General features: G+C 33.1%; 2 protein-coding genes across 4 annotated transcripts; one reads left to right on the top strand and one right to left on the bottom strand.

Annotated features, from left to right (window-relative positions):
- The first annotated feature begins 1,884 nt into the window (after window positions 1-1,884).
- LOC123673833 (ethanolamine-phosphate cytidylyltransferase) lies at window positions 1,885-13,292 on the top strand. 3 transcript variants are annotated; one of them, XM_045608538.1, is made up of 4 exons: window positions 1,885-2,143; window positions 2,547-2,864; window positions 11,846-11,928; window positions 11,980-13,292. In XM_045608538.1, exons 1-4 carry the CDS (start codon window positions 2,085-2,087, stop codon window positions 12,609-12,611), a joined length of 1,092 nt encoding a protein of 363 aa, XP_045464494.1. In that variant the 5' UTR covers window positions 1,885-2,084; the 3' UTR covers window positions 12,612-13,292. The 3 variants fall into 3 exon arrangements, with proteins under 3 accessions (XP_045464494.1, XP_045464493.1, XP_045464492.1); XM_045608537.1 differs by having other exon boundaries at window positions 1,887-2,143; window positions 11,846-12,622; window positions 13,026-13,292; XM_045608536.1 differs by having other exon boundaries at window positions 1,887-2,143; window positions 11,846-13,292.
- On the bottom strand, window positions 13,008-22,955 carry LOC123673450. The gene is made up of 6 exons (XM_045607934.1): window positions 22,932-22,955; window positions 18,837-18,864; window positions 17,557-17,801; window positions 16,889-17,025; window positions 15,843-16,130; window positions 13,008-15,389 (listed from the first exon to the last, which is right to left on the bottom strand). Exons 1-6 carry the CDS (start codon window positions 22,953-22,955, stop codon window positions 14,825-14,827), a joined length of 1,287 nt encoding a protein of 428 aa, XP_045463890.1. The 3' UTR covers window positions 13,008-14,824.
- Window positions 22,956-27,474: the final 4,519 nt, after the last annotated feature.

Genomic DNA, 27,474 nt, shown 5'->3' with positions numbered 1-27,474 from the left:
TAGAAAAAGCTAATATTGAGAATAAACATGAAAGTCTGATTGTGTTGTATTGCTACAATTGTGATTCATACAATCTTTCTTATCATAAAAATTAGAACCAACAACTTCAGAGGTGAATTCTTGTCACAAAGAACTTTCTTAGTAACTTTAGTATTCGAATTGCTATAATCTTAATTCTTTTAATTTTTTTGAAAAAAGGTTACCACTACCTAAGATACTTATCGAAATGAGCAGTCTTGAAAACTTATTACTCAATAATACAAGTCGATTGTTAATTTTAATAATTAACGGATAACTTTCATTTAAATGAAGTATTTTCCCATTCTAAAGTGTTCATGTTGACTAATCAGCAACGTATTTGGTATTTGCATGACAGCATTGGGTTTTAAATTTACTGCACTGTGAAACGAGATCAAGATATTGGCGCACAAGGTGGATCGACAGAATCGTACTCGTTTTGCTTCCATCCACCTCTTGAAATTTTGATCTGTGTTGCGACGGGATTTTGATGGTGTACCAGATGTTTGCCTCTGTCCGTTAGTTTTAGACTTTTTGTCAAGCAACTTTTGATCATAAAAATATAACATATTAGTTCTTATAAGAACCCCTTCCACAGGCGATTATTTAGATGCGGCAACTAAAAATTTCAAGACCAGTCCTTAGATTCTTAGGAGCTTGATTACATCAATATATTTTCAGGAGATTAAATAGTTTAATCACAAAGACTAAAAAGTTGCCAGCGTGCCGAAGGAAAAATTGAATGACGGTTACTGTAGGGATGTGTCGTTCACGAACGAACGGATCAAAAGACCCGGGTCTTCAAAACGAATGGTTCGATCGGGTCGTCTCGCTGAAAATGATTCGTTCGTTCGAACCGATCCAGATGAGTCAAACTTTTACGTTCAGTTCATTCGATCTGTGGATCTTTTAGGTCCCAAAGATCGAAAGATCCATGGAATGGTTCGTTATTCTAGTCTAGGTAGACTATTTCGGATGGGTTGACCGCAAAGAAACATCTGGTAGTAATAAAATACATCAATTTCGCAGATGAATCATCGGCTCGGCAGTGGGCACCCGGTTTTGAACAAAAATGATAGATAGTAACTGTCTGTAATGGCTCCCTCTCATGATTATTACCAATTATGATATCTTGAAAATGTGTTAATGTACATATATTGTTTATTATTTTTCGATAAAAATTTTTCAGAAACATGAATGTAGGTTTAGTTAAAACTATACATTCATGATTAATTAGTAGCTAAAACCTCGAATAGTCCGCAATCATTCAATTTGAACGAGACATAAATTGGTTTATGAAATTTTTTCATAATCATTACATGGATCAGATCTCAACTCAATTAACTCAATTCATTATATTCGGCCAATTCGGTAACTTATAACTTCTTGATAATGGATTATCTCCTTTATGTTTATTATCATGTCTCGAATATATCATTATCACGAATTCTCGATCCTATTAAAAACATACCGATCCACAAATACAAAGGTGATCTTAACTTAACAAAAACATTCTTAACCTTAACTTGACCAGGTAAAGAAAAGAAGGAACGAAAGAACCAGATCTACGGATCTTTGAATCATGCGCAAATCGTGCATGGTTCGATCTGAGCTAGTGAGCTGAAAAGAACCATTGGGTCAATTGAACGGGTCTTTTGAACCGGGTCGTCAGAGCTATTGATCTGGTTCGACCCGGGTCGTCGAAATTGAACGAACCACACATCCCTAGGTTACTGTCAAATGTCCAAATCAGATCAGCTGACTCGAAACGAAACGCCTATTTTTCTGGGTAAAAAGCGAAACGAACATAGAAGAAGAAGTGGAATATTATGTCATTTCTATTTGTCAACATTTGTTATTATGGTAGTGGGAGAATTGATAATTGAGATATATAAACATTTCATTACATTCAAACATAATTAATCACAACATATCTCAATCTCAACAAAAGTGGTGTGTATACAGGGCAAAGACATTGACTTGACTGCTGAAACATCGCAAGGTTGCTAGGAAATATTTGAAAGTGTTATTGATTTCCTACTTCAAACAGGATTAAGATTTGGAAAATGCAGCCAGAAGAAAAACTTAATGGTCATAAATCCGTGAGAGTATGGTGCGATGGGTGGTGAGTTGAAAATTTTAATTTTTTTCGATTTATAGATGAAAGAAAACCTCTAATTACCCAAAATCCGGTTCTTTGAACTGTCGGAACATAATAAATGTATCTATATAAAATTATTAATAGATTGAATATTTTAATCAACCTCTGGGGTGAATCAATTAAAAACTAACAAACTGTCCTGCTGCGAAATAACCAGTGACAAACTAATTCACCATTTCCAGATACAGTACCATAAACAAAGAGTAAAAAAACTACATAAAAAAAATGTATTCTGATAGAAACTAGAAAATTAGAAATTCTCTAAGTTAGAAAAGTCTCTAAGTCATTAAAATCAGAATGAAAAGACCTACTTGAGAATATGTGAGTCTTTCTTTCAAATATTCTAACCCACGGTCTTTGTTTTCAGTTACGATATGGTTCATTTTGGCCATGCCAATTCTTTACGCCAAGCCAAAGCCCTAGGCGACTATCTTGTTGTGGGTGTGCACACAGATGAGGAAATAGCTAAGCATAAAGGACCACCCGTTTTCACTGAGGAAGAGCGATATAAAATGGTCAGAGCAATAAAATGGGTTGATGAGGTGGTCGAAGGAGCACCATACATCACTTCTTTAGAGACACTAGATATGAATGGTTGTGATTTTTGTGTGCACGGCGATGACATCACCATGACTGCTGATGGGGTCGATACCTATCACAAAGTGAAGAAGGCTGAAAGATACAAGTAAGAACTTGAAACTGATTTAATTAGAACTTTAGAATTTCGAAGAAAATGAGCAATAAACAATTTTGCGTTTGGAATATTGTTTTTCTAATCTTTTCGAAACATAACAATTTCATGCTTTATGCAAAATTTTATGTTTATCACGTCATCAGGACCAAAGAAAATTCAAGAAGAGGATCAAAATATTCTTTTAATCTTCTTGTGACAACTCAACCGGCAGAGTTGCGATTTTTAATCTAGGTAAATAGGTATCTAAAATAATATTGTCAAACTCAATGCAAAATTTCATTCAAATCATCATTCAAAAAAAAAAATTGTGCTGCCACTCTGTTAAAACCAATTACATAGGTAAGTAACATTTTTATACCATTGTATAAGGTTGTTACTTGAAAACTAAAATTGGTCTGTCCGATCGTTTTGCTGAAATTCTTTCAATAATGCAGTTATGAATTTTGTTCCTTACTTTATACACATACTGTATGTAGTTTAAGAAACTGAAATTCCAGTTTACAATCAATGGAATATAATAGAAAAAAAAAGATCAGATCTCAGAACCTGTAATTTCCTAAATATTTGGTTAAACAAGGTTATAAACATTTTTTTTTTTACATATTCTGCTTGAATTTCAAATGGTTCTGACGACGCTTTCAACACGATATTTTGCACGAATCTTGAAGTTGTTCTACCTATACAACCCAATCAGATTTATAATAACAGAAATACTTGGTACATATTAATTTTCGATATTCTTCTAAAATTTTCTATGGTTATGGTGATGTGATCTGTTTGAAATTTTGTAAGAAGCTTGAAATTGTTATTTTACCACATCTACACCCAAAATCTGAACTCTGTTGTTTTGTGGTGTTTTCGATATTATTCTTTAATTTTCACTGGTTCAGGTGACGTCATCAGCATGAAATTTTGCATAAACCTTGAATAGTTATTTATAATACAAGTGCAGAAGGCATTGATATTCTTCCACGAGTTCAAAATTCAAAAACGAGCCACGAAGTGGCGAGTTTTGGAATGAACGAGTGGTAGAATGAGCCTTCTGTACGAGTATTATACATTATTTTCTCTAATTCATTGCATTTTCATTGAAATTAATGAAATATTTCCATAAATATATTTTAGTGATTTTTGCATTGAAAAATGTTGGTTGGCAGAACTGATTTCTTTAAAGCAAATTGATGAATTGACAGATAAAGCCGTGGCGGAAAGTTCGGAGTACCAACATAGAATAATAAAATATAACCATGAAAACTGTGCGTTTCTGATATATTCTCGCACGATTTTGTTCTACAAGATGTGGAAGAATGAACGGAATAACCACAGAATTAGAGAAAGTATTATTTTACATCTGAATTCAACATTTAATTTCGATGGAATTGGTAGTTTTGAATATAAAATATATCTGCAAAACAAAAACTCGAAATATCATATTTATACGGTATTCCTAGTAGGATTTTGCCAACAAACGTACTGACCTCGTGCCTACTACAGTGAAAATTTTCAAGTTCAAGGTCTTCGAGTATTATCTTTATTTTCGTTCTTAAATTCGTCGATTCGAGTAGAACCTTATCGTTTGAGGCCAATACCGGCTGAAATTTCGAACATCTTGACGACCTGATATAGCGCTCTGTTTGGGGAACGAGCGCTCAAAAAGGGTACATAAGCTTTGGTTTTAGGTAATTAGTTGAGGTAGTATGGCGTTGTCTTGATCTTGAATTTACTCTAACTCTGTATTGCTAAAAATGGTAAAAGTTTTAATTTTCGATATAAATATGTGTGATTTAAACATAAAAAACAAACATTAATTTATTTCAAGTTTGAAATTTCAACCTGAAACAAACATTAGGTTTAATATTCGAAAATGCAAATATGGAAGTCATAAGAATTAAATTGGTGATTATTATCTATTTTGCAATAAATTTTGCCACCCAAATGAAGGTCAAATGTCTGGCTAGGTCCGCTGGTATAACAATTAAAATTGTATTTATTATACAGGACGAGTCAATACTGCTCGATCGGTCGATAACTCTAAGAAATTTTGGGCTAGAAGATTCAAATTTTGACGGAATACAATTATTTTCGACTTCACCATTACACTCTTTTTTTCTGAAGAGAATGCCCAATTTTTATATCATATTCATAATCTCCATGAAATTCTGATTTCGAATTCCTGTAATTGTCATAATTTATCTGTGTTACTTCTTGATGTAGGCCACATTTTTTCAATGAATTCCCTACAAGTTTTCAAGTGTTCTGTAAATTCACGGATTACTCTACAGGTGGTCCCAAAGAAACTGCAATTTTTCAAAAATGACAATGATTTTTTTTGCCTGTCGGTTACCCTAGCGAGTAGCCTTCATTTTTTGTTAGACATGTTGTGCCTAAAATTAATAGTTTTCAAAATGCTTCGTATTTTGTATACGTAGACTGGCAGTAAACTTTCCACGCATACAGTTTCATAGGGATAAGATTATTCAACTCTGTTTAAAAATTGAGTTATCTTATCTCTTTGAAGACAAAAATGGCATGCCATTTGAATAAATGGACTTCTCAACACCTTTTAAACTTTTTTTTTTAATTGCCTTGTCTTTCGGATCACTTGTAGAGTGACGTTTGCAAAAGACTTGTAAACTTTTCGGGAATTCAAAAAAAAAATCATTCAACCATCTCGAACAAGACATGATTTTCATTTTAAACCATTATTCCCATGAAATTTTAACATAAGTGCTGTATTTCGAAATCAGAATTTCATGAAGATTATGAGTACGACATAAACATTGGGCATTATCATTTAAAAAATCAGGGTGGTAGTATCGTGTTTCACCACTTTCGGACCAGACTGTAGATTCAAAAATAATTTGAACTTAAACGCTGAATACTGTCGATTCCGTCAAAATTTTAATTGTTTCTCCACTATTGACTCACCCTGTATATGATATATTAGGTGAATTTGGAGAAAAGCAGAATTTTCATAGGCAAAACACCAAAAAATATGTATTACTCCAATGAAATTTTATCTATCCATGGGGACTTAGAGTTTATCAATTCATGCATTAGAAAATGATAAGTAGGTATAATATCCTGTTGAACTTTTTCGTCGTCAAGGATATTTATAATATCCATTCGAATAGATTATAAACTGTTGATTACTGAATACTTGATCAATTTTGAATGTGTGAGTAATCATAAACATTATTATAGTCGATAATTACATTTTGATGTTTCGAGTGAATTATAAAAATTACACAATTAATTATTGTCATTGATTAAAAGAGGTCGCTAGATATCGATAGTATGGAATTTTTAGGCACAGATCATTTGGACTTTAGTCGGTGGCATGTTTATCGTGAAAGGTAGAAGAGTTGAGGAAGCCCAAATGAATAAACGCATTTATAATGAAAGGAAAATGATTCAAATGAGAATAATCTCGCTTATTGATTGTTTCCTATTTCTGAGCAATCTTTCGCCGAACAGAGCACTCCATCATTTCGTCACGAATCTTGTAATTTTAGAATTTCGAACTGGGAATAGTTCGAAACTACGCTCGGGTGCAAAAAAACGCAACAAGTTGATATTTAGTGAAATTTGGATTACCATAGTATTCTCATTTTCTGCTCAATTTTCAAAATTTTTCAGTAATCTGTTGATAAAATTATTAATTTCACTATACAGGGTTAATCAGCTGTTTGTTGTTGAACCCTAATTTTGAAACATCCTGTGGAATAATTTCGTGATCACATTTTTTCAAATTACCAATTTTCATCAAGATTCATATCTTTTCAACTTTTTGTTTTTTGCTTCATGTGCACTAGTTCATTTTTAAGAGAGAAATGATATTGCCATAAACGGTTTATTTTGAGAAATGAAATTTTCCTCAAGATGCTATTCGAAATCTAATCGACAGTATGAACCCACGTACCTATGAAGGCAGAAAAAATATTAATCTGAATTGAAATAAGAACGTTCCTTTTGATTATTCATGCTACAGTTGAATTGATATGTTTTGATTTTTGACTTGAATTCAATAAATAACATTTTGAACTCATTGATTTATCATTATAACTGAACGACATATTGTTGCCATCTCATTGGAAGTCATAAACTGAGTTTTCGCACTGACATTATGGCACAATGAGCAAAGCCATAACTTAAAAATTTCTTCAAATTGGGTAAACTATTTATTTGTCTTTCAGAAGTGCACTTAAAGCCATAATTAAAAAAAACAAAATGTTGAGAAGGAATGATTCTTGATGAAAATTGGCAATTTGAAAAAGTTTTACCTCGAAATTATTCCACAGGATGTTTCAAAATTAGGGTTTAACAAAAAACTTCGGATTAACCCTGTATAGTGACTAATAAGCCAGCATTCAACAAAATATTGAATATGTAAATTGAAATTAATAATTTGTCTACAGTTAACTGAAAGAATTTCGAAAATTCATCTCAAAATAAGAAAACTATGAGACTTCAAATTTTACCAAATATCAACTTGTTTCGTTTTTTTTTCAAGTGTATGAGATTCGGCTCACTGATGACGAATCTATCTTCGAATCTAATTATGTCTGTTAGTAAACACTAGAACTACCGGTCGAAAGATCGTCTTCAGGTTTTTTCGAGGACAAAACTCCCCTCAAAAACTACAGCATTATAAATCGACATTATGACTGTCTTACTTTGGTGATGAAATTATCCTCCTTGTTGCCGGATTTACGGATTTCTCCGTGGTGCAGATTATACAGGCGTCTTCAATAAGAGGTTTCATTTTGAATAGTCCGCTAGATGGATAGCTATCTCTTTCAGGGATTACCAAGACGAGACTTTCCGCGTATTAGTCAAACATTCATTTCCCATCTGGCGCTCCTGCGATGACCAAACTTTGTATCGGGTGTCCCAAATAGAATTGTTTAGAGAGGGGATCTCAGAACCCCTTTGAGCTAGCAAAAAATGAATTTTTGGGCTCGATTTCCAAGAGAATTAAAAACCATAACAATTTATGTAATAGATGAAATCGCTTTTTTTCCCTTTTCAAAAATATAGCACATGATATATAAATTTCTTATCAAACTATAAAAATCATCTAAAGTCTCAGTTTCACATGGCTAATCAACCTAGTGCCTATCTAAAATATTCGGTGGCCACCAAGGTCTCCGGATTCAACACCGTTAGTTTTTCAACATTTCAATATTTTCAAATTGATGAATGTCGTTCTTTAAACGTGACCAAAGGATAAAATCTAACGGTGTTAGATCAAGAGACCGAATATTTTAATTATCTCAAGTTCACAGATTATCATAGATTGGCACGTGGTTGATTTTGCATATGAAACTGAAACTTTTGATCATTTTTATAGTTTACGGTGATGCTACTTATATCAAAAAGTACCCTCTATTTCGATTTTTTGAATAGAAAATCCTGTATATTTTTATTTTTTTTCCAGTTTGCCATAGCCTCTTGATTATTTATGTATTAACTTCCTTGTCCCTATCTTTAGCGGTTTAGCGACTTAGAACAAATGAACAAAAGAATGAACAATTTCCTAACAACTTCATTTGGAAAATTATTGCTTCCCATTTGAATCATCTATCAATTAAGTATATGTTGATGAATAGAATACAAATAACAATAACAAATAAGAGAACATGAAATAAGATGTTCATTTCACTTACATTATTATATTTAGTTCACAATGTTATCGGTGATCTTATAAATCTTATTCGATTAAGCATAATAAGAATTCAAGAATCGGTGCTGATTGTCGAATTATCATAATTTAAAAGTTCTATGACATTTCATGAATATGTAAAACTAAAATGGAGGTATCCTAATATTGCCATTGGGATGAAAAATTGCTTTTAATTAGGAAACCTTACAATCTAGGGATAGGAATATCGTCTGAAAGGATTCTTCATTTTTTAAGGATTCATTTCTTACTTGATGGAAATTTCCACTGATTTTTAATTATAATAGTTCACATTGCAAAGTGTAACACTTTGCAGTGTGTACTATTCTTTATAGAGCCTCTTAGACGGCGAAACAATTGTTGAATAAATTAAAAATCTGTGGAAATTGAAAAATGCTTATATTTATTTTTATCAAATGAAAGGATTCTTCATTTTCTTTCGATACATCTAATCATTTCATGGTCATTCCATTTGAAAAAACGCACTTTTATCATTTTAGTATGTCTCGCTGAAGCCTGTGATTTTAAACAATCCTGTATAATTAGGGAAGTATTTTATTCACGTAAATGATACAGGAAATATTGGTAATCCATACCCGAAATTTCAGCTGTCTAGGATTCCAAGTAAATGCATACATAATTAAGAGGCTACGTCGAACCGAAAAAAGTAATAATATACAGGGTGTTCTCTTTGAAACGTCGATCTTTTAGATCGCTAGAGCTGTTTCATACACAAAAAATCAAATTTTCAACAAAATCGTACCTTTCCTGTAAAATTCTAGGATGCCATCGACCGTGGTCTACTCTGTATATCCCGAGTGTTGTACAACGTGTGGCGCCATACTGTGAGATTGCAGAGAGTCATCATAAACGAAAAAAATTGTTTGCGAGATACAGGATGTTAATGACCCTGAAAATTCGTCTCGTTGAGGAAAATCAACGGAATCTTACAGGTTGCGTAAGACTGATCTGAATTCTAAAATAATATTATAGAGAAAGTAATCGAAATATTTAATATCGATTTGAATAATTAATTGATGATTGTGTCAATAGTTGCAAAGAGAACATGAAATGAAGATGTTCATTACACTCACATTATTAAATTTAGTTCACAATGTTATCGGTGATCTTATAAATCTTATTCGATTAAGCATAATAAGAATTCGAGAAAGCAAATATTTCAAAGATAAATAGGATGTGTTTATTAAGGAACCTTTCTCAGTTAGTGTACTGAACCGATATTATTAGGAAATATTATTCACGAGTCCTTTGTGAATCAAACATCCTCGTCACAACTTCTTTTTATCTACGGACACTTTAGCAATTACTTAATCTCACTAGTGACTAGATCAATCAAATTGATCCGATGTTTTTCTTTCATTTGTGAATGTTGGTGACTATATGATACAATATCAGGCTGCATAAGTGCTCTTTTATATTTACGAGTTAGAATTGAATAGTGTTATACAGAGTGATTCAAAATTTAGTATCAAGATTTTAAAGGCGTATTTTTTATACAGACCTCCTTACTTTATTTGAATAGAGGCGGCCAACTTTTATTTGAAGATCCCTTATTTTGTCGGATATCTTTTTAAATCGAATATTTACCGCTATTATTCAACAAGAACTAACCAACAAATATTTGTAGCTCTATAGGCGAACAAAATAATAAAGTGTACTAACTGACAAAGAAACTGCTACACCTAGAAGGAGCTGTTTAAATTAAAATTTTTTTTTGTAAAACATAGTATAGCAATAAGTGAATGATTGAAATTTTCAGAAAAAACTAAAGGTTTACAATTTTTTTTAATAAATTTAAATAATGTATTTGTCCACCGCGATTATCTATACACTCCCCAACTCGTCTCGGCATTGATGCAATAAGATGGTCTATTTCTTCTTGAGGGATACTATCCCAAGCTACCTGTACTTCATGTCTCAGAGCCGCTAAAGTCCGTGGGGGCTGGGGTAAATTTCCAAGCCTTCTACCCATGATGTCCCTAAAATGCTCTATGGGTGAAAGATCGGGGGATCTCGTCGGCCATGGCAAAATATTCACATGGGTTGCTTCCAAAAAGTTTAAACTATCTTTGGTAACATGAGGTCGGGCATTATCTTGCTGAAATATTGGATTCACTATCAGGTTAAGGTAGGGGAGAACATATGGCTCCACTATTTTTTGAAGGTGACGCAGCGCTGCCATGTTACCTCGAATAAAGACTAAAGGTGACCTAATTGCATGTGTATAGCACCCCATACCATAACGCTTACTGTCCGGTGTACATGACGCTCAACATCAAATTGAGGTTCACGTCTTTCTCCCTGACGTCGTCTAACCCTTCTTCGCCCATCATGTGCTCATGTGCACTCGTGGATAATCGAGATTCATGACGGCCTGATGTCATTCCACATTTCAATGTTGACGTTGTCTGCACCACTGTAATCGTTGCTGGCGATGCTCAACCGTCAGAGGTAACACAAGATGGGGTCGATAATGCTGTAGTCCAAAAGACCTTATCTGGCGGTTATCGACTTTGATTTTGGGCATTACCAAACCATGCTTGACAATATCTCATAACAGTAGTTGGATTTCTGTTCATATACGGTTAGCAATTTCTCGAAATGACCAATAATTCGACATTTTTCAAATTTACTTAGCTGGCGATAAATTCTGCGTACACGTGCTCAAGGCATTTTAACAACAATTAAATATCGACTTTGGATCTCGTCGAATACCTGGTTTGTTGTAAAATTTGAAAAACTTGCAAAAAACGACTACAATATTTAAGTAACAAAAATTGTTTACATGAAAAAACCTTCACAATTTTTTTCTCCAAATTCAATCATTTACTCCTTGCTATACTATCTCTATATTTTACCAATAAAAAAATTCAAATTTAAACACCTCCTCCTGGGTGTTGCAGTTTCTTTGTTGGTTCGTACATATTTTTTGAGGAATTCGAATTTTATTTCTTGATTTCGAGCATCTGAGAAAACCAATTGCATTGGAGGAAAAAAATTATTATTATTATTATTTGTTGAGAATTAATATGAATTTTTTACGGTTCGAGAATAAGTATCCAAAAGCTTCGTATATATGTCCTATAGTGTCATTTGAAATCTCTAAGTTAATCATCCGCATTAGCTGAATCGATATTTCCCTCAATTTTGAATCGACGAGCTTTCGGAATTTTCTCAAACTCCATATAAAATGAAACAGTTTGGAAAGTTTGATACCCGGCGTCTTGTTGTATTTATTCAATCCTAATTGATGTCGTGATGTTTTCAGGGAGGTGGAGAGAACTGCAGGTGTTTCTACAACGGATCTAGTGGGCAGGATGCTTCTTTTAACTCGGAACCATTTCCGCCAAGGTCAGTATGAATATACAGTAGACAGCCATCACTCATCGAGAATGGGTCAAGACTCCTCGGCACGGTCACCATGGACCGGCTGCTCACAGTTCCTTCCTACTACACAGAAAATAATTCAGTTCTCCGATGGGAGGCCACCTCTTCCTACCGACAGGGTAGTTTACGTATCTGGAGCTTTTGACCTATTTCACGTTGGCCATTTGGATTTCTTAGAAAAAGCGAGACAGCTCGGAGATTATCTCATTGTCGGTCTGCACACAGACCCAATTGTAAATAGGTACAAAGGTTCCAATTACCCAATAATGAACCTGCATGAGCGCGTTTTGAGTGTGCTAGCTTGTCGATATGTGTCAGAGGTGGTGATCGGTGCCCCATATTCTGTTACAAAAGACCTTATGGATCATTTTAAAGTACATATGGTCGCTCATGGGAGCACGCCGGTTGCACCTGACGAGGATGGTCGAGACCCTTTCCTCTATCCCAAGGAAATCGGGAAATTCAAAACGATAAACTCTGGTAATAGCATGACCACTGAAAAAATTGTCGAGAGAATTATAAGGAACCGTATAGAATTCGAGGCTAGAAATATTAAAAAAGAGAAAAAGGAAATGGATTTAATCAAAGCGCTCGAAGCTCAAAAAAATAACAATCACAAAGAAGATGTAGTTGAGGTCTCATCATGAGTCAACACCAGGTGAAATATTTTTCTGTTTATTTACTGTATTATTTCTATCTAGAATATTAAGTTCTTACCTTGAAGGAAACCTATTTTATCTCGATGTGACTCGAGTATTTTTTTATAAAAATTTAATCGCTTTTTATTCTTATCGAAATTGGATACATTTCATTAATTCAAATTTAATTATACTTCTATGGAAGTATTGGATATTATTAGTTATTAAAATTTTTCTTCCATAATGGATGAAATTTGGATGGGATATTTTCGAAATATGTATTTTTAATTCACATTTTTCATTGACCCAGTAAGCATCTTATTATATAGTTCATGTTCTAATTCTGGTCTATATGATATTTATAAGTGTTTCAAATAATCAATTTTTATTTTTTTTGGTCTAATCTGAGTTTCATATTTTTAGGATATTCAAGCCAAAGTTTTTATGTCAGTGTTGAATTTATTTTAGCCAAATAACACTTTTACATTTGGATATCATCTGATTGTAAGCTTGCAGGATACACAAGTTTGCCAATCGTGATATTGTTTTATCTTTACGTTTTTAATTGTTTTTATTTTTATATACTATTGTACTATGAGATGTTTCCATGTTAATATATTTCTATTTAATTTCTATTGTTATCTCGTCGATTTATACCATACTATTTGCAATAAATTCGAGCTATTATTATCATGATGTTTTCTTGGAACAGAAAATGATCTCTAATTAAATTACCTTCAGAACAACAATTTCTATCTATTTATTTCAAACCTCACATAAAATATGTTCACTTCTTCATAAATTTCCTATTCTAACGGAAACATTATTTCTCATGTTTCCACCTTACTATATGATATATTTACAAAATGAATAGATTATCTGCTAAAAAATAAATACCTTCAATAAATAAATATTTAACAATAAATTATTCTATTCTATAACAGACTATTTTAAGTTTGGCATGAAATTATTTTCTTCAAAGGTTCAATATTAACCACAAATATGTTTAAACAAATCAAGGTTTTACCATTGCATGGAGATTATAGTAGACAACGCCATTTGGGTGAAAATGGTTTTCAAACTAAACGTCATCATCGAATGACTCACGGAATAAGGTCAAAAATTGCATAATTCATTAAATCTTTCCACTGAAACTTGTGATGCGTATATGAGGAATTGCAATTTCTAAACTTTCTTTCATAATCAGGATTTAGATAATCTCAATATTTAAGATGTTCTTTGGAGTTATTCAAATCGTTTTAATCATTGAAGCAAATATTTGTCATTTTGATTTTTCTCTTTCAAGGATTTACTCGATAAAAAAAAATATTTTGGATCATAAGAAGAGGAAGATATTTCTTTTTCATTATTTGGACATTTGATTGAGTTTTTTGTATTTTATAGTTTGTATTAAAGTTGAAAGTTATGACATGTCGAAGCTTTCGAGACTTTTCTTTATAATATCACTTTTCTTTTCTGGATAACGGCGATGAACATCCTACTGGGTAATCTTTATACAATGGTAATAAACAAAGTTATTTTTTTCAAATTATTCAAACTTAAATATCAATTTGGATTGACATTTATAGAGTGGTTTCACACGCAATTAGCAATTGTGTGATTCAGACTAGGTTTTGATGATCTTTGAAGCTTTTTCCTTCACCTTGCTGCATAATTATTTAGTCTCGTTATTGTCGAATAAAAGGAAATACAGAATATATTTTCTGCTTTTCAATTCCGTTTTGACATAATTGTGTTTCTTCAATAAAACATCCTAAATAACAATGAGTCTATGTTGAAGTCGTATTTTTTCGGAAATGCTAATTATCACGTAGAGCTGACTCAAAGTATATTGTAATATATGACCATATAAAATAATATACCTATATTTCTAAATCAGGAAAGATTTCTTCAGTTTGACAGTTTGAAAATCATTTGTAACCAAAATTTATGAACTGCAATTTTAACCATATAAATGTTCAGAAAACGAGATGACTTAATAACACAGGTAAAATTTCAAGTGACTACGAATGAAATGAGGTAACAGTACATTCAGTGGCCGATTGAGACTTACAGTGGCCCTAAGCTTAGGAAAAATGATAGCCTCTTCTAAAATCGCTTTGAATTGTGAGCAGCAGAGATTTTAGGGCCCTGTGTGATCATCCACCATTTTGTACCTTCATATCGAAGAAATTACCTGTAACATCTCAATTAGAAATATTTCATTGAGTTGTTGGTCTCCCCGTGTAACAACTTTCTGAATAATTCCTAGATTCTCTAACTAATTGGTCTATAGTCTTTCCCGAAAGCGTTGAGTGTAATCTTGAAGCCATCCAGCACATTATAAAAGCAGATAAGAACAATAGGCAACCTAGAATGGCCGCTATCACCAAAAAACTGTTGCAGGAAGTTTCGACAACAGATGATTTATGGAAGAATTCTCCAGGCATCAGAACGGTATATTCCAAATTTTCCTTAATTTTTTTGAACTGTGTTCCATTGTGTGACAAATGTTCCATGAACCCGGTAGTTGTATCTTTCTTGTTGTCCACCGTTCTCTTCCTTCTCCTACCATGACCAGATGGCTCGTAGAGATCTAAACAGAAGTCAGGTTGGCAATCTATAGGTTCCATACATGCTTTGATCTGGGAGTGTATCCAAAGTGTTGATCTCTCTTTTATCGAACTGAGCAGGAAAGCTTCAAAATCTAGAAAAACTTCATTATGGTGGTCTCTGTACCTCGCTGGTTGGTGTGGGATGATGGATGCGAAATCGCTGTTTCTGCATCTGAAAAGTCATTTATAAGATGGAATTAATTATAATTGAATTGTGGGTTATACTGTGACTAAAGTAGTTCACAGCCAAGGACAATTTAGGGAAATAAAAGAAAAGGATAAAAACACTTATTCAATTTATTTCTAACCCACTAATAGAGTTTGAAGAAGATGATAATTTGTCTAATCGATTCTTAGGGTCGCTGGTCACTTGCAGGTACTTTTTCGTCGGTCTCGGGAACAGATGTGAAAATCTAATCTTCTCGTTGACGGTGCAAGTGTTGAACATATGTTGTAGTTGTAGACTGGTCTGAACTCAATTGATTTATTCGCCCTGAAATGCCGATTTTCTAGGCATTCAGGCCGTTTTCCATTCCAAAAATTCATTTCCATGCCAAAACGGCGGAAGCAAAGTTGTACACCTAATATTAAGTTTTGAAATACATATTTTTTATTTCGAACTTACCCATCCTTGACCAGAGCAACACTCCCCGGTGTATGTGGTTCATCTGGATCAGGACTGACAGCTACTTCCATGAGCTTTACGTATTTCCAGGCCGAATCTGGATTAATCCTTGCTCTCAGTTGTAATTTTGTGCCAATGGGGACCGCCTGGTCTACTGGAAGTTCGTTGTTTCCCATGTAAGTGGAATTCGATAGTCTGGCTGCTGGGGCTTCTTTGTATAGAGCTACTTCGTACTCCAATCTTCCAGGACTTTCTTCAACTACGCCTGACACTCTAGCTCCATGAGGACTGAAAAAAATATACGTATGCATTAGGACGAATATCATTATTGAATGAGCAATGAAAATATACAGGGTGTCCCAATGAGAATTCGATCCACCCAAAACGCAGAAACGAAGAATTTTCAAATATTAAATAGAAAACAGGTCAACTCGCTGAGAAAATTTCAGACTTTCCTAAAATATATGTGGTCTGCCGTCCACTTGTTCTTTGTCTATATTATTCTCTATTTTAATGACTTGTGCAAATTTATTTCTAAATACATACTACTTTAAGGCAGGATGCTTTCGAAAATCAATCAAATGGCATGTATTGATACGGAAAAAATCGATACTTTAAACTTTCAACAGGTTTGAAAAATACATTAGGGAACAAAGAATATTCAACGTCATTCCAGAGAAAACTTATAGTCCAGTGGAACAGTGCAAAAATCAAAACATCTGTATGATACGATATCTTATAAACGGGTGTTCTCGTTCAATGGCGAAGTGGGGATAGTCACACCTGCGGTATGATTTGAAAATCGAATTAGTCGCTTCAACCGTATGTTGGACTATATCGGTTGAAAAGGAAGTAGATTTCCCGTACATCGAATTGTTTAGTGTAAAAGAAAAATTTCAAGTTATTAAATGGTGCCATTCATTGACAAACCAGGAAACTCGAACTCTTTTCACTATCTATATGTGGCGAAAAAAAAGGTCTTATCCAACAAAATCTTACCGAGTACTATTTTAACATATTAGAATAGAAAAATTCAATTTACTCACAAGCTCCCTGCGAAACCTGCTGCTTTGTTCTCTATTATTGTTGGCTCGGGAGGTTTGCACATTATAATCAGTTCTTGATCTGATTGCATTACTACTCCAGGAAATTGTGGGAACCATATTCTTACGTGTACGAATCCCTGAAACATGAGATATATCTATTAGTAAAATCAGGGATGTTGTATGTCACGGTTCTGCTATACAAGGTGTAACATGAGTGGTTGGCCATAGCCTACTGGTGAAAGCAGATCATCAAGGCTTTTCAGAGAAGTAGCTTGTTTTGTATTCTAAATAGTTTCGGAGATACAGGGTGATTAATGAATATTGGCCTAAAGTTCTGATATCCACAATTTGGAAATCAGCAGTCCGTTTTTGTTTGAATTTTGTGTGTTTATTCACTTTCAGCATATCCAAAGCCACCTCAGTCCCCTTGCCCCAGTTGGACTAATGGTTGATAAAGATGATAATCGATTGAATTTTTGTCTAAAAAATTTTGCGTAGGTATGCTGAAAGATTTAAGACGTTTATCATTTGAAGGGGTACTTCTTGGGCAAATGTGAACATTTTTAAACTATATGTTTCGTACCTTGTCTTTGGAAAAAGCAATGGCTTCCTGTAGATCTCGATCAACGAAAATTTGTCATAGTAAAATAATCAAAACGAATACATACATTCCTCTTCAAAACTCCGCATCTTGAGAAGTCAGCGATTCTGAGGTTGTAAGTCAATCCGGCTGCATCAGACTGATCAGGCCTTATTTGGCAGGCGGTATCCGATTCAGGATTTACACCTCTATCATCAGCAAACAGCGGATGTCCTTTGAATCCTTCTGGTTTTCTTAGTTTAGCGATTATGGAATCTCTGCTCGTTATTGTATTTAGATTGGAGTTGGCAAACGTGCATTGAATGTCTGTCACTGCAAAAAGCAAATGAATGAATTGAAATTTTCTATTTTGTTTCATTTTTCGATATTCATGGAATTGAAGATATATTCTTAGGCGAATGTTTGAAATATTAATATTATGTCGAATAAATGTGAGTTCTTATTCCTATGACTTAAAAAAATATCAAATATGCTATATTTTTGTATGGTACCTAATTTTCATCTCTATCAAAATATGTAGAAATATACGGAGTGCCCCATACCCCCATGCTTTTAGAGAAATGAAAAATTTTCAACAGAAAAAAGTTACAGCAATATTTTGAAAATAAAATTTTTTTAAAAACACCCTGTAACTATGTTGCGGTGATAGCTATGGAGTTAGGTTTTCGCCATTAAGTTTCTCGTGAAAATTTGCCCTCAGACACCGACATCAGCTTTCGTTTATCTATTATAGAAATAGGACTTCGCCTTCCATTCAGAGTTGTTCAATTTGCCCCACCCTGTACATTATCTGGGAACCTCGAGATTTGAGGAAAATCTGAGGTCGTAGAGTATGGATTCAACTGAGGCTGAAGTTATTAGTTACTCTTATCAACGGAATCTCACTCACTAGTACTTATATTAGCTTAGAATGAGAAAAATATGTTGTAGACCGATTTACCAATTCATTAAGGAAATGAAGTTGACCTGAATACAACACAGGGAAAATATTAAGAAAAATTTAAGGTACCCGGCTTACGTTATGGTACTTACCTAGATCCGAATTTATACTAAAAATAGTGCATTTTTTAAATATCTTTCAAACGATATTTACTTTTTGATGCAGGTTCCCGAATTCTTAATCTAGAATTCACTTTTTCATAACGCTTGCAATTAGCTTGATTAGGAGTTAGTTTCTCCTACTAAGTTAATAACATTAATACCGACCTGATTGATTGACCCATAATGGCATAATATGGATTACTTTCATCGTGAACGATACATATTGCTCTGTCCCCATTTTCTACCAAAAAATCTTTTTCTATATGATATATCGAAAGACATCAGTTGAAAAAAAAAATAACTTACCCTCATAATCTTGGGAGGAAACGAAATTCTGAAACAAAAAGGGCCGTATGAGTAAAAATTTGAACAGCCTTTGATAGAATTATACATTATAGCAACCTTGAATAGAATTAATGGAAAATTGAAGGCATCTAGATTAATTTACGGCGTTGCACTTTAGGGACAAAAATTCGCATGTTGAAAATTCAAAGTGCCGAATGAGAAAGCAATTTTTTCATCTTAATATCAATTAAAGATAACCCAAATCAAAAATTTGAAAACATTTTCGACAAAATGAGAGGAACAAAAAGAACCATATTCTTAATTCTCTTAAGGAGTTCGAAATGACTGCTTATTTTCAGTTGAAGAAATACTCTGAGCATATCATATTAGCGATAAATATTCATGAGACTTTTTCAGCTGAGAATATGTAGTCATTTCGAACTCCTTTAAGAGAATTCAGAATATATTCCTGTTTTTTCACTTAGTCTCCATTTCATTTTGTCAAAATGAATATTTTCAATTATTTAGATGGTTCATTTGATTTGGCTTATCTTCAATTTATATAACTGGTAGATACTGAGTAAAGTTGAGTTATTTTATCCCTTTGAAATTGTATGCGTGGATAGTATATTGCCAGCTTCAGTACAAAACAAGAAGAGTGAAGCATTTTGATTAGGTATTCATTTTTGGCACATCATGTATAGACGAAAAAGGGGGTTGCTCATTTGGCTATCCGACAGGCAAAACAATTCAAGTCATGCTATTTGAAAAAATGGATTTATTGACATTTTGTAAAGGTTATGTTTTTTTTAAATTGTAGTGTCTTACGGGCCACCTAAAGAGTGTTCTGTATTTTCTCTGAAGACTTGAAATATTATCGGGAATTCAATAAAAATAAATCGTACATTTATGTCCAACGGTTTTCAAGATATGATCTTCAGTTTAAACCAATATAACCATGAAATTTGTCGAAAAAAGTGGCCTACGCCAAAAGGAACCACAAATAAATGATGACAAGTGGAGTAATTCGAAATCAGAATTTCATGAAGATTATGCTCATGATATGAAAATTCAGCATCCCCATCTAAAAAACAGGTTGTTATCACCACTTTCGAGCCAGCCTGTAGAGTAAAAAATAATTTAAGCTTATGCGCTGAGTATTATCGATTCCGTCAATATTTGAATCATTCTCCTAGCTCAAAATTTTCAAGTTTTATCGACCAATGGAGCACTATTGCTCCACTCTTGTATAAAATGTAAATCAAAGTATCACCTAGTTCGGTAACTGATGATGGTAAAAGAATTATTGTACAGTTGATCGCGTAAATGGGGCAATGACATTAAAACAGTAAAACCATCAGATCTGCACATAATGAAATGTTTTGCTTCAAGTCCGACGAAGACCATAACATTTACATAAGTTATAAAAAACCCGTTTTATATAAAAATGCGATGTCGCCAAATGAACGTAATATGTAGTCCTCATGATACACTTAATATGCATGTAATTTAGAATCGTAATTTCGTGATCATTTGACCGCGCTATAATTACCATTAGGTACTTCCTTCGAGCTTGTCTAATATCCTCGTACTAAAATAGCGGATGTCCTAGTAAGGCAATTTTCGCATATGTTTTACCTGACTGATAAGATTTTTCCAATTAATCTCGAAAAATTTTTTACTTACAACTTTCCATGAAATTTATCGATGAAAGTAATAAATATTTGAATGGACGAATATTTTTGAATCGATATTTTTAAACTGACCCCAAAACGAAAATTGGATTTGGAGTTCAACCTCATTATTCGAAACGATACCGCAAACTTTATCAGAGAAAGTGGATCTCTGTCAAATTGGGTGAAAATTTGATATGTTAGGTATATTCCAAGTCATTTCAAACAAATAGTTCAAAAAGCCGAGTTTTTTCTATAGGCTAGTTTAGACACTACGGACCCCTGAAAACTCTCATTTGATCTCCATTATTAAACAATACAAAACGTTATCCTGGATAATCATCACTATTCTGAGTGATCAATTTGTGAACAGTCATTATTATGAGATATTATTAAAAGCATTGTTCTTTGATGTTGTTACGTTTGCTCGATTATACAGTGTGTTCCAGCTATTACAATTTTTAAAGTTTAATTATTCGAAAATGGTTACAAATCGCCTTGGAGATATACAATCAAAAAATGTTTTTGAATTTTATTCTACACCTCATTATACATCACATTCGAAAAAATATACGGAGTGTTCCTTTCAAAAGAAAGCGAAAGGTTCAGTACTTAAAAATCCATCCATTTCCATATTCACACCGTAAAAATCCCTGATAATAGATTAAAAAAAAATCTTTTCAAGGACGTCTTGTAGACAGATTTGTAATATTCCTTAACCTTTCTCATACCTTGTACTTATGATGGCCAAAAAATATTTTTGAGAACAGAATATTTCGAATAAAACTTTCGCTTTCTATACAATATTCTAATCTCATGTATTTGGTACAATGAAAACAATAATACTTAGATTAAAAAAAATGAGGAAAGCACTCAACGTGAAGTCAAGAGCTGTTCAGCGTTCGTCCATTCACCTATATGTATACAGTTCTCTGGACTCCAAGGGCGTAATTGGCGCATGAAAGCTCCTAATTTCAGGTCATTATTTTCCTAATTCTGGTTTCGATATTCTGCTCGAATTTTTTATGGCTCTGACACAAAATTTCAAACTAAGTTTGAGATTCTATATATAGGGTCAATAGGGTGATTGATGAAGAGTGTTGATTAGAATATCCCAAAGAAAAACAAGTCTTGTTTCAACGGAAATGATAGCAACTAACGTGTTTCAAATGTAGGTGACAGCCGGTGTTTCATGATCAGATTACTGAGATTACTCATTGAATTCTACATTACTATGATATTATATATCATTTGAATATTTTTCACAGAAATCTTCAAATTTTCTCAAATAGGGCTTCATACATATGTTGAAAGAATTCTGAGATTTTTGCATGACAATTTCTGATTTTCTAGCTTTTATCAGAAGAGATGACAATCAACTAAATATACACTCTATTTCAATGTCAAGGTCAGCCATGACAAAATTCTCCAAACCATTTTTTTTTCAATTTTTTTTATTGGTCAGGTGGAATCTGAGTCAAAAAATAGACCATAAGTAATGTAGGATACATACAGAGCAAAATCTCATTTTCTTCTAAAGATTGGACTGATTCTCGTTTACATAACTAAAGTATCATCCATTTTTCAGAAGTCATGGTGAAAAAAAAAAGAATTTGATAATTAATGTTATGTTTTCAATCTTAAGTTCCATATGGCAACCGTTTTCTTTTCGCGCAGGTATTATTTTATGCCAAAACATAGACATAATTCTTCCAACTCCACTTTATCTTTCAACTTTCGAATATATCTCTACAACTCTTTTTTCAACTGTTAACCCATATTTTATTGGTCGTGGAACCTACGTCGGAAAATTTTGTATATACATACCACTGCTTTAAAATTCTTATCTCCTGAGATATTCAGTAAAGTAAATTATCTTTTCAGAAATGCTCTGATTTTTTTTCTCCAAGAGTAAGGATAAAAAAAACAATTCAATACTGATAAGTTTCTAATTACAAATGTTGGATACACTGTTTTCCTCGAATCATTTCTAAAGGCGTTCTCTAACGTGTTGCTCTACAAATTTCGGCAGGGTCCAAATCTCTGAGGTCCAAACTAACGTAAGATTCAGAAGCCGCAACAATTTTAATTCTCAGATCGTGGTATTTCATAACAAGATAATTCCTTGTTCCGCACTTAAATAAAAATCTTAAATCACCGGATCTCGAGATCCGGTGATTGAGCAGCCAAAGAAATGGAGCTCTATTTCCCCATCAACGATCTTCAAATAAATCCGTTAACTTGACATCTACTTCTTTACTTGAACGAGTTGGAGCTCCATCCATTTGAAATTAACGATTTTTATTTATTCAATTGAGTGACAAACCATACAGAAAAAGTCCAATTACTTCTCTCAGAATTCTCATAAAAGCTACTCAAATTTTCATCGCACATGTTATAATGTGCTCGATTGTCCATTAGTAAACAGCACATTAATTCTGACCTGAAATTTGTTTTGAGCTTCCATTACTGAAAATTTTCTGTTGACAAAATTTTGATTTGTCTGTCCAAATGATTTTCCGTGAGGAATCACAATCTTCTTGGAGTCTCAGTATAAATCCTTCACAATAGTATACTGTGCCACAAGTGGAGAAAGTTCAACTTTTCTCACGATTGTGCAAGTTTCTGGCACGAGCCTGAAAGGCGAGTGCCGCAAACACACGAGTGAGATAAGGACTTTCTCCACATGTTGCACATTATACTTTTCCTACAACTGCTATGATAAGTAGCGAATTCTTCATAGCTTACTCAATTTCAAAGCTATGTTTTGCTCATACTGTGGGAAATATTATTTCTCACGGCACTTTGCCGACACCTCGCTTGGTAGACCAATGAAATTGGGCTTTTGAGTCGTTTCTATGGAAACGCAATAAATTAGCACATACTGTCAACACGTGCATTTTGATTTGAATCAATTCCATTACTTGAATTATTGAAATTTGTGCAGTTGTAGGAAAAGTATAGCATGCAACATGTGGAGAAAGTGCTTTTCTCGCGAGTGTGGAAGCAAAAAAATTATTTAGATAAGTGAATAAACATTTAGATTTCTTATATTTGAGAGATTAGTAAAAAAAAATGGAAACTTTTGAAATAGACTCAAAATTACTGAAATGTATACCTAGATATCATGATGAAATGTTCTGGAGAGGAGATTTCAAAAAACAAAACACAAAAATTATATATGGAATAAGAGAAGTGATTACAAAGCTTCCTATTGAGGAAGCTATGTGCTTCCGAGCCTATACTTGGAAGCACAAAAAATATATGCAGGTTAACAAATAATTTGATGAGAAAAGTTAATATCCTGTTTGAATTGCATTCTGGTTATTGTAGTTCTCAATAAGGTAGAACAAAACAAATCCCAGTTAGTTGAGCTGAATGGCTACAAGAATACTATATAACGGTCACGAAGAATAAATATGCGGTATAAGTCATTTCAGTGATATGCACTAAATATTTGCGTAGTTTATATGAAAGTTATTTGCATATGTGATAGCGGCTTCAACGATTATTTTATTAGTCTCTATGAACCCACATAGGAATTATAAATCCGACCCAAATCTTATTTTCAATGAAGTGACGACTAAGAATTTGAGAATCGTTAGTCAAATTGTCTGATGAGATGTCGATGTTTTAGGATTTTCGCACTTACCCTAGAGAAATGACCTTTGTCCAATTGTCGATGTTTCTAGCCGATAATGGTTTCTCTCAGAAACTGAAAGTTACTAGTACTTTTTTAGTTATTGATGACGACATCGTTGTCAAATCAGCGTTAAACGGAAATAAAGCTTGAGCTTCCGCTAATATGAGTTTAGTCACATAAAACTTAGTAGATGAACAGAAATAGAAATATCGAGCAAGATTCAAGTAGTATAATAATAAATAATTACAATTCCTGATGGGGAGAACGAGAATAAAAAGTTTCAAGATTTTCACACATATGCACATACAGGGTAAGTCAAAAATATGTACCAGGTTTTTCACCATAATTTGACCCCCCCTTTCACTTTGTTACTAGAAAATGTACAAAAAAATGTTTTTTACAAAAGTTTCACGAAATCGACTAGTGTTTTTTAAAATGATTTCACAAAACGAAATATATACAGAGTGGGCAACATATTGATAGCTACTTCATTTTTTCTAATGGAACACCCTGTATATTTTTCTATATTTGAATAGATCTTTTTCCCCTGATAGAAAGAATTTCTTGGGGGTTGCTTCTCAAAGGTAACTAAAAAATTCGAATTTATGCCTTGTGAAGTTTATCTGTGTTCTTCATTGATCCCAAACTATACTATTGGCATTTAGAGCTACGTTCCATACCTAACCATTACCACCACCAATTAGGTAGCAGTTCAGTAGTTGAACACGTCCTAAAAATATATTTCCTGAAGCAGACGAAGTTGCCGACGGATGATGTGATTACTCGGTCATAAAAAATATGCAATTATGCTATTCGAAAAAAGTTTCAAAGCAATACAAACATCTGGCTTCAAAATTTCCGATTGAGTAACAGATTTCTCAAACATCAATCTGTGTCTTCATCATTCACGTGTTTAATTGATAGAAGTAATGTCTATTCGACTGATTTAAAAAAATTAACAAAATGAAATGAATTCAGAAACAGACAACGAAATAATCCTTGAATGTAAAGTCAAGATGTGGAAGAAGGACTACCCCAACATCTCCTCCCTATTCAAAAAATGTTGGGGGTAGTTGCCACCCTCAGGTGGTTTTTCGGAACATTGGAATTCTTTCTCCTTAATACAGAACTTGAAATTTTTTTTTTGAATCTTCAAAACTATGAAGTTTGGGCGCTTCAACTGTCTGTTCAACATAACTTTTTTACGATAAGTTCAATATTTCATGAATATTAACCGATTTTGAAAATTTCAACTGAGTTATGTATAGAACATAAATAACTTTCAAACTAACTAACACTCGATATCTTTTCCCTATTCAAAAAATGTTGAGGGTTGAAACCATCTCATGGGGGTGGTTTTTTCGGATTAAACTAATGATGGAAATACGTCCCCCTCAAAACAAAAATTGACTTGGTTTTTCTTTGAATCTTCGAAAATTCCTTGTTTATGATTTCTAGTGGGGGTCAAATTTTCGTTGGGACACCCTGTATAGAGATTCACGGCTTGACTTGATATCTCACTTAATTTTCGAAATACATGAAAAACTTGGCAAGCTGAAGTTTTCCGCTAAGATTTCATTTTCTCTTATTGTTTTATATTTCTCTCTTATTCTGCCAAATGAATATTTCGATAGACATCAGTTGATATTTTCTTGTTAACAAGAATATTCAATAGCTAATGATACGAGATTATAAATTGCAAAAGCAATATTTTTCAAGTATTTTGACACCATTCACTCAATGATATTCAGAAAAAATAAGATGAATGAAAACAATTTGGGTACTCACCATTATTAAACCAATTAAAAAAAAATCAAGAATACGGAAAACGAGAATTTCTCGCATATTTTGGCACCAACTTCACAATTGTTGTACAGATTAATTGATTTATCCAGTTTCCAATATTATAAAAAAACGTTAGGTAGGTACTTCTGTTAACTAAAAGCCGTATTACGAACTGCAGTCTGTATACTACACACTACTCCAATGCAAAGACAGTGATGCAGACACCGAATTGCAATGAACAATGTCAAGTCCAAGAGGAACTGAATGGAAGTGGAAGATGATACGCGAGCGAATTCCGTGCTTTAAACTTTGAAAGAAGTAATTTCAGATCGAACGGTTACCGCAACAAGGTTTAAACAACGGGATATCGATAGATTCGCTAAAAATACCTACATGAAAGTCCATAATATCATTTGATTGCAATATTCTTCACAAGAATCAATCTGATGAGATTCAATCAATTACTGATCCATTTTCATCACTGTTATTATCCTCGGTAGTTTTAACCAGTCCAAAGATTATAGATTTCAGTCCGTAGTAGTTTCAGGTACATATCTTGAACTATTTTAAATCTTCAAAAAGTAAAAAAAAATTGTGATTTGGTTAGTTTTCCAAACCAGAGCTCAAGATGCGCCCCTGGGAAAATATTATAATTGCGATTCTTCTTGTTTTTACTGATGGCAACTCAAATTCAAAATTGAATAATGGTAAAGCAAAAATTCTCTCTATAACATTATTGTGCAGAGACTCTAACATTATTATTTTACTGGGTAATTCTTTAAAGAAACAGCAATTTGAAAATTTTATGATTATTTCATACATATCTGTCTCTTGTTTGAATTAATTCTTGATTCATTGATCTGATTTGTTTTCCCCTACGATTTCATGCCAACCATATATTGATTCAAAAGTATTTCTATAGCTATGTAAATGTTGGGAAATGTTGTAAATTATTTCTAACGAAGTATTGTTGTATTTTACTGAGTTATTAGGAGAAGATGCAACATTATTATCATCGCAAGAATAAAGAATTCTAATTATTTATTGAACATTCATAATTTTGAGATTTACCTGAAAAGTCTTGATATTCCATGAGAAATCAAAATATTTCGAATGGTTTGGACGCAGTTGAATTTTTTTAGTAAAAAACTGAGTATGGCAAAATTTTGTGGGATTGTTCACTTCATACAACCCTTCAAAACTTTTCATGGAATTTTAATATTTCCAGAGCAGTACTCGGATTATTGAGTTTTTTCCTTTAGACTTCGAAATTTATATTTTTCACACGTTTTAGAAGAATTGCCATGAACACTCACATAATTCACTGTAAAAAATTCAATTTTTTCTTTGGATGGCACACTATTTTTAAAAGAGTAGCGAACGAAAGAATTAATGATTTATATCACTTTCTTAAAATACGGTCCTGTTGTTATTTCTTTAGTGATGATAATATTTGATGTTTCGGGTAAGATTTGCAATTTTATAGCTTTCTGTTCAATTTTTCTTCATTCTAAAACCCCCAAACATCTACTGAGTGTTTTAATACGCCGCGTAAAAT

The sequence above is a fragment of the Harmonia axyridis genome, chromosome 2, assembly GCF_914767665.1.
Source record: "Harmonia axyridis chromosome 2, icHarAxyr1.1, whole genome shotgun sequence".
Lineage (NCBI taxonomy): Eukaryota > Metazoa > Arthropoda > Insecta > Coleoptera > Coccinellidae > Harmonia > Harmonia axyridis.
Note: the sequence above shows the minus strand (reverse complement) of the source record. Positions and strands in the feature narration are given on the sequence as shown.

What these genes read in the sequence shown, in the direction of transcription:
- LOC123673450 (XM_045607934.1), bottom strand. Translation starts at nt 22,955, where the DNA reads ATGGAAGCTCAAAACAAATTTCAG. An exon ending in TTCCTCCCAAGATTATGAGG is followed by an intron (nt 17,802 to 18,836) that starts GTAAGTTATTTT and finishes TGCTTTTTGCAG; the next exon opens with TGACAGACATTCAATGCACG. An exon ending in GCGGAGTTTTGAAGAGGAAT is followed by an intron (nt 17,026 to 17,556) that starts GTATGTATTCGT and finishes CTCATGTTTCAG; the next exon opens with GGATTCGTACACGTAAGAAT.
- LOC123673833 (XM_045608537.1), top strand. Translation starts at nt 2,085, where the DNA reads ATGCAGCCAGAAGAAAAACTTAATGGTCATAAATCCGTGAGAGTATGG. An exon ending in AGAGTATGGTGCGATGGGTG is followed by an intron (nt 2,144 to 2,546) that starts GTGAGTTGAAAA and finishes CTTTGTTTTCAG; the next exon opens with TTACGATATGGTTCATTTTG. An exon ending in AAGAAGGCTGAAAGATACAA is followed by an intron (nt 2,865 to 11,845) that starts GTAAGAACTTGA and finishes TGATGTTTTCAG; the next exon opens with GGAGGTGGAGAGAACTGCAG.